Source organism: Nipponia nippon, unplaced genomic scaffold, assembly GCF_047370975.1.
Source record: "Nipponia nippon isolate SJK-2023a ecotype South Korea unplaced genomic scaffold, ASM4737097v1 scaffold_5, whole genome shotgun sequence".
Classification (NCBI taxonomy): domain Eukaryota; kingdom Metazoa; phylum Chordata; class Aves; order Pelecaniformes; family Threskiornithidae; genus Nipponia; species Nipponia nippon.
In genome coordinates this window covers 9,208,512-9,221,966 of record NW_028262369.1, presented here as the reverse complement: position 1 = coordinate 9,221,966, position 13,455 = coordinate 9,208,512, and the positions used below count along the sequence as shown (strand labels likewise).

The window sequence follows — 13,455 nt, the reverse complement described above, 5'->3', positions numbered from 1 at the left end:
GACCGCAGATCATTAGTTTTTCTAAATTGTATTATTTGTTTGACGTACAGGCTTTTCTTGCCCAAGAATACCCTTAAGCAGAGTGCAGTGTCTAGAGTGTGCACGTTTCCTCTCTGTGTGTTTGTGCGTTTATCTGCATGCATACATAGAAATACAGAGCTGTGGCAATCTACATTTACATCTGCTTAAAGTTGACTTTTAGTAGACAACTTTTTCCAAAATATGTAGTTCTGATTTTTTTGTTTGAAATTAAGGGGTGCTAAAAATAGGAACTAGTCCATTAGTTTGTGGGAGGAACCTGTGAAAGGGAGAGCTTGTAACCATGGTACTACTCTCGTCAGGAGGTTTGATGAGCAGCTTTTGCATAATGAATCAGTGACTTGATTAAAAAAAAACAAAACACAAACAAACAAAATCCCAGCCAAACAAAAAGACTTGTGCATCTTGCAATGTGGGACAGTACCTTTCTGGGGAAGTGCTTGGTAGACAACTGAGCCAATTCAAAAGCTTCCTGCCGAGTAGAAGTGATCTTGCTGCTTCCCTTGAGCCAGTTATGGTGGCTCCATCAGTGGTACAATGAAGGCTGCCATACCAGTTGAAAACTATACTTTTTTTTCTTAGGTTAGTTTTGTTCCTGGTTTACCCATTGGCAAGCCTGCCCAGCCTGTTAGTTGAGGGTCAAAAGTGGTATAAGGGAGGGAGAGGATAAGACCACCCTTTCAGGAGGGGCAAGCTGTTAAGCCATCTCAGCCATAACCCGAGACCTCGTCCTCCACCTTTTTATCCCGTACTCCATTCAGTCAGTTACACATGTGTACATTATAAAACCAGTACTTGGTTTTCAAGGAAGGAAAGGTGATATTTACATCACTTACTATTCATAACTTTTTTACCGTGCTCATAGGAAGTACAGTCCGTATCCTCTACCTGTGTTTTAAGTTAGCTTTGTAGCTGGTCCTTTAATACAATCCTGTCATATATGGTATCCGTAGCTGTTCTTGTGAGATCATCATTAGGATTCATGTGGTAAGCAGGGTGGGAGGGTGGGCAGGAAGAGCCTGCGAAAATTTCACCTTGTTCAGATGCAACTTAATTCCAATCTGGTCTAGCTGTGGGTTAAGAAAATCCTATTTATTTCTTGTAGACTAAGCAAAAACATGTAAATTTTCTTTTTTTTTTGTTTGTTTGTTTTTAAGAGTACTTCATGCTCAGTATGGTGAGCTGATTCAGCCAAGAAATGGTTCAGTTGATGAAACTCCCAAGATGTCAGCTGGTCAGATGCTTTTGGTAGCCTTTGATGGAATGTTTGCTCAAGTGGAAACTGCATTTGGTTTATTGATTGAAAAGGTATGGATTTGTTCTTTTCAGAGTACTCTTTTCAGTCAGGAGTATGGAAGTTTTATAAAAACAAAGCTAATTTATTTCCTTTACGTTGCTCAGCTAAACAAGATGGAAATACCTGTTGCTTGGCGTAAGATTGACATAATTAGGGAAGCCCGCAGCACCCAAGTTAACTTCTTTGACGATGACAATAATCGTCAAGTTCTAGAGGAAATTTTCTTTCTGAAGAGACTGCAAACAATTAAAGAATTTTTCAGGCTCTGTGGTACCTTTTCTAAAACATTGTCAGGTAAGTAAATGTTATCAAATATTCAGTATCGCTTTGTCCACTTCTCATCCCGTGTCCTTTTGAGAAGAATGTGAAATGATCACTTCTACTGTAACTTACCTGTCATACATGGCAAGTATGCAGAAATTAAAAATTAATTCCTGTAATCTTGCTGTGTTTATAAGTCAGATAATATTTTTCTAGATGCATCAAATGTTTATAACAAAAATACTGTTTCTTTCCTTTAAAAGGCATCAGTTCACTTGAAGACCAGAATGCAGTAAATGGACCTGTTCAGATTGTTAATGTGAAAGCCCTTTACAGAAACTCTTGTTTTAGTGAAGACCAAATGGCCAAACCAATCAAGGCTTTTACAGCTGACTTTGTGAGACAGCTTTTAATTGGCCTTCCAAATCAAGCTTTGGGACTTACTTTGTGCAGTTTCATCAGTGCTTTGGGTGTCGATATCATTGCTCAGGTAGAGGCTAAAGACTTTGGAGCAGAAAGCAAAGTTTCTGTGGATGACCTGTGCAAGAAAGCTGTGGAGCACAATATCCAAATTGGCAAGTTCTCGCAGTTGGTCATGAACAGGGCAACAGTATTAGCTAGTTCATACGATACAGCATGGAAGAAGCATGATCTAGTGCGCAGGCTCGAAACCAGTATTTCATCTTGCAAGACCAGTCTTCAGAGGGTACAGTTGCATATTGCCATGTTCCAGGTAAGACCACAACGCATGTTATTTCTCTCCAAATTGTGCCTGTGGAAAGTGAGCTTTAGTTACTGTGTCTGAGCACAAGAAGAATTGTTGAATGACCTTTAGAGTAATTTAATGGACTTGATCAAGTATTTTGGTTTTAAAATATTCTCTAAATGTATAAGGAAAAAAGTGTTAACAGCTTCTTTTGAAGACTAGCTGCTTTATAAGATGCAAATGTGGCAATGTGTACATTCTTTTTCAAGTCAATACATGTAAATTTTTTTCAATAACCGTTAAGTCATTTATTGGAAAAGAAGCCATTCACTGGCTTTCGTACTAGCAGTGTTGTCCCGTTCTCCCCCTTTTTTTCAGACAGACTATGACTTTAAGGGAGGAGATTGCTTAAAACTGAGGGTGGGCATTGCTGAATGTCATCTTGTACCTTTCCTTCAAAGTTTAAACGCATTGTGTCTCCTTGCTCCGCTGTTTGCCTCATGAAAAAATATAAATAGCAGTATCAATCCTGAAAATGTTCTTCTGAGACTTTAGATAAATGCCATTGTGTACCTTGAACTGTATGCTGGTATCCAGTTGTATTGTAGTGTCTCTGATCTTCATTTTGTAGTGATTTGTAGGTTAAGGGTAAAGGCTTTCTCCATGTCAGTTAATAAACCATATCATAGACTGGTAAGCAAAATTGTCTTCGTTTTAATGCATCACAAGTTAACTGTTTCTGAATATTGATGCGTTTTCCTTTAGATTGAGGAAATGTGTGTAAATCACTTCTAGTAGATTAATGACTGATTAATGGTATAAATATCCAAGCCAGCAAAACAGTTTACGACGACTTATATAATTTAACACTTTCTAGTGATTTAGAACTTTTAAACGTGCCGGTATCATCTGACACCTAAGCCTTTTAAAATGCCCTTACTTATAAAGTGTACCAGAGTACTAGAATTGCTGTTTGTGAAGCAAAGTAGTTTGTGCTGAGCAGTATTTGATAATCAAGTGTTCCCATTATTTTCTTCAAGTGGCAGCATGAAGATCTCCTCATTAGTCGCCCACAAGCTATTTCTGTTACTCCTCCACCTCGTTCTGCAATTTTAGCCAGCATGAAAAAGAAACTTCACACGCTCAGTCAGATTGAAGCTTCAATTGCAACAGTTCAGGTACTACTATTTTTGGGGGGTTTGTTCAGCAGCCTGTTGGAATGTGACTCTAACACAAACTGCAAAATTATCTGCCACCTGCAGATTATGTTATCTCTCTTGCTATCAAAGCACAAATCTGGTGGTATTTTCATTGATCTCTTTTGTCTGATGTATACTGTTAACGTTTGATTTTGCTGTCTCATACAAAATGTTCTCTCTAGAATATCAGTAAATCTGTTTAATGAGCAAAAATACAAGTATGTGAAAGTACTTTTCCTTCTGAAGGCTGATCATGCTCCTGTTGTTTAAGTTTGCCTGACTTAGATCGTCCTTACTATCATTTTGCTAGCTAAGTGTCAAAGCTTCCTTTTTAGATTTGGGCAAATCAATTATTCTGTGTGTTAAGGTTTCTGTGTTCTTGTGGCTTGGATCAGCTTTTTAGACTTTTGGGTATCAGTAATATAGAATGTTTAATAGTTTAAAATAAAATTCAAGAAGCTAAACAGTATCTATTTTCCTTTTTAGTTGCAAAGGTACTGTTTGTAATTTTTTTCAAATTATTTGTAAAATAATTCAGGACTTATGATTTTATATAATTTTTAGTCTAGAAATGCAATTACTTTTAACTTGCTTTTTTGTTTTTTGGGTTTTTTTGGGTTTTTTTTTTTTCTGGTGGGTTAAAATCTAGACAGGTGACATTATTTGCATAACAATCAAATCCAGTTGTGATGCGTGCCGAAAATAAACCTTTAAACAGCATAAGCTAACATTTGTCAATCATGAATACCACGTTCTTTTATATATATATGGGTATAAGAATGTGTCTGCATGTATTGTATATGCATAATTTTTTCTAAAGTCAGGCAGTTAGGCTTAAGGTGATATATATGAGTATGGATTATCTATATCTATGTATTTTTATTTTTTTTCTTCCCTAATACAGGACAAACTAGCAGCACTTGAAGCAAGTATTGAGCAGCGTTTAAAATGGGCAGGAGGTGCTAATCCTGCACTGGCACCAGTCTTGCAAGATTTTGATGCCACTATTGCTGAAAGAAGAAACCTTGTACTGAAAGAAAGTCAAAGAGCAAGTCAGGTACTATACACAAGTATAGTACTAGTGACTCAATCAGTGTGTTCACTCTTTATTTCCTACTTGAGGTTTATGTAGAAGGTATTTTTCCTCCTCAGCATCTAAAGAGCTAAACATCTATCTAGAAGTATTTGGTTATCTACCTAAATATAGATGAGCAGACACTTCTGGGAATCCCACTTTAAAAGCAATATGAATAATCTCTGGGAGAATTGCTGCAGGGTTGGATGAACCTGAAATGATACTGCTACGGTAACAGGGCGGCTTTACTGCTGTATTTAAAATTCTCCCTTCTAAGGACATGGAGTAAATGCAGTTTGTATAATAGACAGTTTAATTGGAGTAATTTTTCTCACTCTTGCTTTGACTTTCAGGTCACTTTCCTCTGCAGTAATATCATTCATTTTGAAAGTTTACGTACTAGAACAGCAGAAGCCTTAAATCTTGATGCTGCATTATTTGAACTTCTCAAACGCTGTCAACAAATGTGCTCATTTGCATCGCAGTTCAACAGTTCAGTCTCTGAGCTGGAGCTTCGCCTACTTCAGAGGGTGGTAAGTAAAGGTTGAAGTAAAATATGTAACATTACGGAATCGCTGTAATAATGAGTTCTCAATTTTGTCTTTCATTCTACGTTAATGTTGTGTATACCTTCTAATGGGTTGTGGATTACAGAGTTTATTCCATCAGCTGCTAAACACTTGGCAGTAGCATCTACACGGTAATTGAATTTTATCTCTGGATACAGATATAAAAATGTTTCTGTTATTTTTAGGGCACTGGTCTTGAACATCCTATTGGCAGCTCTGAATGGCTTCACTCGGCTCACAAGCAGTTGACCCAGGAAATATCTACACAGAGAACAGTACAAACAGAAAGAGAACAGCAAATAGAAACAGTTTGTGAAACAATTCAGAATCTGGTGGATAGTATTAAAACTGTGCTCACGGGTCATAATAGACAACTTGGAGATGTCAAGCATCTACTGAAAGCTATGGCAAAGGTATGCCTAAAACGTCATTAAATTTATTCCTCAAACCCATGTCAGTAGTTTAAGAAAAATAACACTTGTAACTGTGCTTTTTAAAGTATCTAGAAACAGTGAAATGTGTTCATGCATATGGAGTTCAAGACACAAAATTAATTTCATCTCTAAGAATTTATACAGCTTTATTTCTAGAGTTAGGCTAATCAGGCTTTGGTTGAATTAAACCTTTTCTCTCATTTGGCATTTGAAACATTTTCTTTGTGTTTATAAATCCCCTTGGTTTTTAGTCAGTGAAACATTTGCTCTTTTTCAAATGTATTTTCTTGAAATGTAACTACTGAAAATTATGGTTATTTGTAGTCAAATGACAAACTGAGGGGCTGAAAAGGCTAAGAAATGCTCAGCTTTATTCTCCTAGCCAAAACATAGCAAATAGTTAACCTTTTTGCACATCTTTGTTACAGGATGAAGAAGCGGCTTTGGCAGATGGTGAAGACGTTCCCTATGAGAATAGTGTTAGGCAGTTCTTGGGTGAATATAAATCGTGGCAAGATAATATTCAGACAGTTTTGTTTACATTAGTTCAGGTTATGGGTCAAGTCCGCAGTCAGGAACATGTTGAAATGCTGCAGGAAATAACACCCACCTTGAAAGAACTAAAAACACAGAGCCAAAGGTAAGAAAGCCACCTTCTCTCAGGTGAAGGCGTTTTGCTTATCTACTTGTATATAGCAGAAACGCAGCATGGGGTACCTTCTTGCTGTGTGTCTTAGACTGCAGAAATCTTTTTGCAAAATTTGACTTAACTTTCTTTTGAGTTTTCAGTAAGTCAAATAGTTGCATGAATATTTATCAACTCCATTATGTTTCCTAGTGTCTACAATAATCTAGTGGGTTTTGCATCACCCTTAGTCACGGATACATCAAATGAATGCTCGAGCCCAACATCAGCTGCTACATATCAGCCAACCTTTGCTGCAGGTAATACTTGTTCAAGTACAAACGTTAAAACATCAGGAATTGATATTAGAGAGGGGATCATAACTTCTATTAAATTTTGAAATACGGACAATCTCTGTAAGATTAAAAAAAGCCTATGAAATTCAAGTTATTCAGCATACAATACTGAATGACCACTTGATCATAGCCTTTGCATAGCCTTCGAGATCTGGATTCACTCCACAAAGCCCAGAATACATGGAATGCATTGTCACGAATATCAGCTGAACTGTAATTTCTGTTGAAATTAGCATTAAAATTTATGGTGACTTCGGAATTAATCCTGAAACTCTACAAATGCATTCATGTTTGCAAAATTTTCATTACTTTACAGTTAAAAACATGAATAAAGTTTCTTATAAACATGGATTTCTTTCTATTTAAAGGATTATTCTACTGTCAATATTCGGACTAAGCACAGCTTCCTGATTTCTATCAAGAACAAGAATTGCATTTTATAACTGCCATACAAAATGATAGAATTAGAGGTTAAGGGAGCCCATAAAAATTTGTTTAATGTAAATAAATGTTGTGCAATGGAACAAAACTTCTTGTTTATAAAGTGAAAGAAATTAGAAAACAAAGATTGAAGAGAGAAGAACTGGTGCAGAGCTTAAAATACAAGTTTAAAATGCATTTGTACTGAAGTACTGATAGCTGCATTTGATACACATTTAGTTGTGCTTTTTCTTGCATCTATAATGTATTATTTTGAATACTTAAAGCACTTTTAAACTTTCTTTACAGCTGTACGTAGCAATACAGGGCAGAAAACTCAGCCAGAGGTGATGTCGCAGAATGCAAGAAAGCTAATTCAGAAAAATCTTGCCACGTCAGCAGATACTCCTCCAAGCACAGTCCCAGGAACTGGCAAAAGTGTTGCCTGTAGTCCCAAAAAGACAGCCAGGGACCCTAAAACAGGAAAAGGTAAATATAGGGCTTAAAAAAACAAAACCAGAAAACAACTGAAAAACCCACCACTTGACAACAACAAAAAAACTCAAAACTCCTCCATGGGCTTCTGAGCAGGAACGTAAAATTGAATTAACTTTTTGGTTTGTACCTTCAGCCGTGCAGGAAAGGAATTCATATGCAGTTAGCGTGTGGAAGCGAGTCAAAGCCAAGTTAGAGGGCCGAGATGTGGATCCCAACAGGAGAATGTCTGTTGCTGAACAGGTGAGTTGAAAGTAGTAAAGTTCCAGTACTGGTCCTTGCTTTAAATACTTGGTAGCAAGCACATGTGTATGCATGCTGAAGTATGCCGTAAAGACTAAAATCCTGTTGTGAATGGGGGAGCCCTTTTGAGATACGTGATTTATATTCCAACGCAAATCAAGGTATGTTGCTGCCTTGTATTGCTGCATTCTTTTTTTTTTTTAACAAATGCTTTTATTTTCTATGTCGTAGATTTATATAAACTCATCAATTGGATAAAATTGCCTTTTGTCTATCAGTAAACTAACATTTGTTACACAGCTATTGATATCCAGGGAAAACGTGAGCTCTGCACAGCTGTCGGAAGGACAGAACTTGTCTGTGTTCACTAGCAGGACACAACTGCGCTCCTGTCTCTGGGAAATTGAGTCAGCGGACGCAGATATCCATGTACATTTGAGAATGTTGTGACTGTTCTCAAGATAGGGGTTATGAATAGCATGACACGTGATATTCTTTTTTTTTTTTTTTCCCCTTCAGTACAAATTCCTATTTCTTATGTGGACTACACAAAGTTACGTAAGATTAAGTTTGCAGTTACCGTAGATTTTTTTTTTCCACTGACATTTTGTATTTGCAGGTGACATTCAACAGTAAATTTTAAGATCTCTTAAACACTTTTAAAAAATGTAGCTTACTTTTAATTACTTGTTTGACCTTTTTAATAGGTTGACTTTGTGATTAAGGAAGCAACTAATCTAGATAACTTGGCTCAGCTGTATGAAGGTTGGACTGCCTGGGTATGAGTAGGGAGAAAGCAGATCAGTCTGGTTCAGCGAGGTCAGACATCCACCAGAATCAACTCGGCCTCAGGCATCCATAGCCGCACCACAGTCGGTGGTGATGCATACTGGGGCTTAATCTGAGGAAACCTAGGAAATCTCGGTGCACTGGGAAGTGAATCCTGCAGGATAGCTGCACTCAGGGATACGCTAAACACAATGGTCTGCAACCCCCACGGTCAAGGGTGAAAGCTCACCGCTTGAACAACACGGTTTGTCTTTCTGCTACGGAAGAACTGCAAACGTGTCTGGGGGTTAGCTGCAGAAAGAAATCGGGATGCTACAAACCGCAGAGTGATTTGGAACTCAATTCCACCTGACCCTGTGAACAATTCAGGAAACACCGAACCCTGTTCAAAGAAAAACAGAAAAAATGGGGCCATGAAGAAATCACAGCAAGGGAAGATTTGATGCATTCAGATTCTTGTTACTCTTGTTGCGTGGCAACAGCGCTGGTTGAGTCGACCAGTTAGTACGGAAAAAGGCTACAAAATGTAAACTTCAGAAATGGACTGAAAGCAAAGAGCTGTACATCAGATATACGCTGCATTGGAAGAACTTCTGAGATAGAAGAAAAAGCCTTTGTCCTCTTCTCCCTTTCCTCTTTCCTTTCTCTCCTCCCTCCCAGCCTCTCCTTGCATACACCCCTCTTGGCTTATTCTTGTAGGTTAGGCGTACTTCCAATATACTTTTTATTTCAATCCTTCTACTTCACAGTTTAGTCAAATTAACAACTTAAATTTTGTTTGGTAAACAAATTTTCCAAAAGCACTGAAAATATAGAACATCAATGATTACTTATGAGTTGGATGGTCAAATGCAAAATGTAATTTTGGTTATTTTGAAGTCATTTCTGTGATTCTATTATGTACAGTTTCTCAAAATTGTCACTGTGCATTTAAAAGTAATGAATCCTACAGGCATTTGATTTAATGTGCACTTTCCTCTGCTTGCAGTGTACACTTTTTTGTAATTCAAATTGTCCCTCCAATCTCATTCTACTGTGATTGCTGTAGTTTCTTTCGTACGACGTAGCTAATCCAATGTAATCTTTACCTTTTTAAAAAACAGGATAGAGTATCTAGTAGAGTTTTACATTGTTGATGACAGATAAACAATAAAGTGATGTTCTGGTGGAGGTAGAGTGATATGCTTTTTACTTCACTTTCCTACTCCTTTTAGTTTACACTTGTAAATTATAATGCTTCAGTTCACAGAGGTATACTTATAATCCAAGAAATTAAGGACTCTCTGATTTTTGTTCAACTAGATCTGTAAAGATTTCTGCAAAGTCATTTTCCTTTGCCACATTACTTCTGTAGATGGTTGTTCGATAAGGCATTCATAAGGAATCTTCCACCGAGGTTTTTTGGTTCTTTTAATCAATTCTGCACTCAAAGTGTGATTATGGTCGGAAAAGTCTCTAAAAATGGCATCTTCTTACTTAGATCGATGTCCTGCTTGTCTGCTGGTTGTCTAACAGACTTCTCGCTTCCTTTTTAAAGTGGAACGCCTTTAGGAAAAGGCAACTTCCTTTTCTTAGAGCAAATAAACCTGACACAGTTCAGTTACAACTACAGAATCTTACAGGTGCCGATAGCTAAAGCAGGAGTGCACACTGGTGTTCTCAACCCAGAGAAATTTGCATAGCTACGTATAAAAAGTTTCTCTTCTGTAAACTGGGTGAATTCATTACGCACAGTTGCTGAAAAACAACATATGGGGGAAGATGCTTTGTGCCATTTCAGTCACTTTTTGGAGTAAAACCACACTTTAAATACAGCATTTTTTCAATCAAAATCTAAGTATTAAAGGATTTGAGCCAAGCCCGCTACTGGCATAAAATTCATTTAATTAGAATAGATTTGCAGCAGTTTGTCTGAGTAGAGAGCTTGGCTAGCAATTTTCAGATAACCTAAATTAACACCAGGCATAAGTAATAGACAAACTTGTATTGTTTTCAGTATTTGCACTATGCTAACTGCTCTGCCTCCTCAGTAGGTCTTAGAATTCACTTTCTCCTCTGTTGCCAATTTTTCGTGGACATGCACTTTGAAGTGTAAGAATTTTCAACAGACACATGGCCTTTTTTTGCATTCTGATTGCCTGATTAACTCTAGGGAAGTCACAGGCTTTATACCGAACGATACCCGTGCAAATGCATTCCACTGCCATTGCTTCCTGAACCCTCTGCCACGCCGTGCATTGCAAGGAAGAAGGTGTTTGAATGTTGCAGTGAAGAACATTCATATGCAGAACAAGACACTTGACACTGTTGGTCCTTTTTATTTTTCTCCAGTTAAAAATAACCTTACGAACAATCCCTTTGGAGTACCATAGTAACAAGAGTGTATTATACATGCTGTTTTATTTCTTGGAAGCTGGGGGGAAGGGAGGGGTAATGCACTCACCTGTGGCTCATGTATTATACCTCTGCTCTCCAGAAATGAAACACTTGTGTGGAGATGGGTTCTTACTGCGTAATTTAATAAAGTTTTAAAAAAAAAAAAAGAATATGTATTCATAATTTCCTTGTATGCAAAACTACTCATGGTTGTGAAAATTATGGGGGAGAATTGAAATGCCAAATAGAAACAAATACAAAACAAATCCCAAATTAGAGCAGGATTCTACAGAGTCTTAAATTTGCATAACTCATGTTGAGGAGACAGCTCAGATGCTTCGGAGTTAGTGGGACTGGCAGCTTTTCTGTGCCGATGCATTTTCCTTGGTACATGTTGACAATACGGCAAACAGGTACAGTCTTGGTTAAACCCAAAATGCAGATTCTCTGCGTGCATCTTGCATGTTAAATAAGATCGCATTAGTTCCATTATCTTCTAAAAGATAATGTGTTTCTTATAAAGACATAAAATTACTTCATTTTTTTCAGTAAAACTGAAGACATTTACTTTTTTTCTGCAGTAAGACGGACCTAGACTAATGCAAATCTGGAATCAAATCCTTGTAAATACATGCAAATCAGCTGAAGCTATGGAAGTCAAACCGTTCTGCTGATGGCAATTTTTTTGCATGATGCTCACCTGCAGTAAATGTTAACCAAGGGATCATGCTAAAAACTAATTTGTCAAAGTCAAATCCAAAGTATGCTCATCAGTTTTAAGTTGTTACCTCCTCCCAATTATGTAGGCTATGGTTGAGATGCTCTTAACCCTTTGAAAATCCGGTTACTGGTTTGCCTCTCTTCCTGCTGCCCTCCATAAAGCCTCTGTAAAGCACTGCTCTACCAAACGGGTTACTGGGATGTGTTAAACTGGAGTCATTAGTGGTGTCTCAGATTATTTTGGTGGAGTAACAGTAGCATTAAGTTAATATAACTGAAATTGTAACAGATGTTTACAGGTAACAGAAATTATTTTGGTACTTTGCAGGGACTTCATGGTCCGTTTTTCCTTTGCAACAATTAGTTTTGCCTTCAGTGATTAGTCTGTTTAAATAGTAATATATTTTGTCTGTGATTTTTCAAGTATCTGTAAAAGGCTCAAGTCTTCCATATAAATCAGACATAAATCAGAGGGAGGGGGCTAGTTTTCTAAGGAAAAATGAATGAGACCTCTGTAAAAGCACTGGTGACACTTAGTGCTAGCGCGAGGTTACCTTGCGTGGGAAAGGAGGGTGTTTCCCTGCACAAACTCCACTGTGAGAATGGCAGCAGCCGCCAGCCACAGCAGACACAGTGCTGCTGTATGCCCTTGGTAAACTAAACTCATCAAATAACGTTTATCCTGTTAACTGCTTTGTGATACCTGAATGAAAAGCACCATATGAAAATAGGACTTCAGAAATACTGGAAGGGATTGGAGAGGCTAAACTTCCATTTTTCTAAATGCTGTAGTCCTTAAGGTTCATTTGCTTCAATTATTCATCAGCGTGTTCTGTGCCTAGTACATTTGGCCATCCTGTTTTAGCACACTCAAGTACTTCAAAGATTTCTTTGCTTTTTCCCCCCCCCCCGTCCTTTTTTTGCAAGCTTTTCCTAAAATTAGCAGACACACCCCTTTATGCATTAAAGAACTGGACTAGGAAAAAAGTTTAAGATGACACCTGCCATCCATCTTTTGCTTTCTTAATACAGTACCCAGTTATCACATGCATATATATTTTTTCTCCTTACTGGAAAATAGTTATTAATGAGTACACTGTTAACATTTTAGTTAAAGAATTTCATTGAAAATATGGATACTACATAAAACTACTGTTGTATGTACTTAAGCGCATAGCTGATTAGAGAAATTTTGCCATCCATCAGACTAATTTTTTATTAATAGCATAAGAAGAAAGTTTGAGATGCATTTATTATATTAGGTATGATGAATGGGTGGAGGCTTAACATGTAAAATTTGTGTCTCTGTTCTAAGTGCGCAGAGCAATTAAACTGCTCTGTGTAAAGGTGCTTTGAAGTTAGCTTGGGCATTTAATTTTGTGTGCCTCTGCTAAGAGAGAATCTCAGCGTTAGGAAGAATGCATCACTTTGCAGCATGATCTGTGTCATACATTGAAGCATAAAGAAAACAATTGGCTTTCTATAGCTCAGGTAATGTATGGGAGGTGATTAATAGTTTTCCACACTCTGAGCTACTGCAATTACCATTCTCTGCCTTCTACATTAGAATTCCGATTTTAACAACCAAATTTATAAATATATACATGTATATGTATACAGACACATCTTTTTTTCATTTTATGTAGTGCTTCAAAAGGCCTGGCTGCTCAGGGAGGGGGGTGTTGAGTAGCGTGGCAGGGCCCCACGCTGTCCTGTTCTCTGCAGGGCGATGGCGCGCCTCCTCCGGTGTTTCTGGGCAGCGAGGGCATCCCACAAGGCTTGCTTTTCCTCTGCCTTTTCCCTCTGCCCCTCCGAGTTACAGAGAAATGCTTGCCACAAGGGAACCGCACC

General features: G+C 37.7%; 1 protein-coding gene across 5 annotated transcripts in view; it reads left to right on the top strand.

Moving 5' to 3' along the window:
- Positions 1-9,678, top strand: part of SMG1 (SMG1 nonsense mediated mRNA decay associated PI3K related kinase) — a 68,337-nt gene extending 58,659 nt beyond the window's left edge. For 3 of the 5 annotated variants that reach the window (XM_087731186.1, XM_087731188.1, XM_087731184.1), the window contains 12 exons: positions 1,197-1,347; positions 1,441-1,630; positions 1,861-2,330; positions 3,344-3,481; positions 4,407-4,559; positions 4,931-5,110; positions 5,332-5,559; positions 6,009-6,220; positions 6,419-6,525; positions 7,291-7,470; positions 7,613-7,719; positions 8,020-8,410. In XM_087731186.1, coding sequence (XP_087587312.1) covers positions 1,197-1,347; positions 1,441-1,630; positions 1,861-2,330; positions 3,344-3,481; positions 4,407-4,559; positions 4,931-5,110; positions 5,332-5,559; positions 6,009-6,220; positions 6,419-6,525; positions 7,291-7,470; positions 7,613-7,719; positions 8,020-8,169 — 2,266 coding nt within the window. In that variant the 3' untranslated portion in view covers positions 8,170-8,410. The other 2 variants (XM_087731185.1, XM_087731187.1) reach the window with 2 other exon arrangements.
- The last annotated feature ends 3,777 nt before the right edge of the window (positions 9,679-13,455 follow it).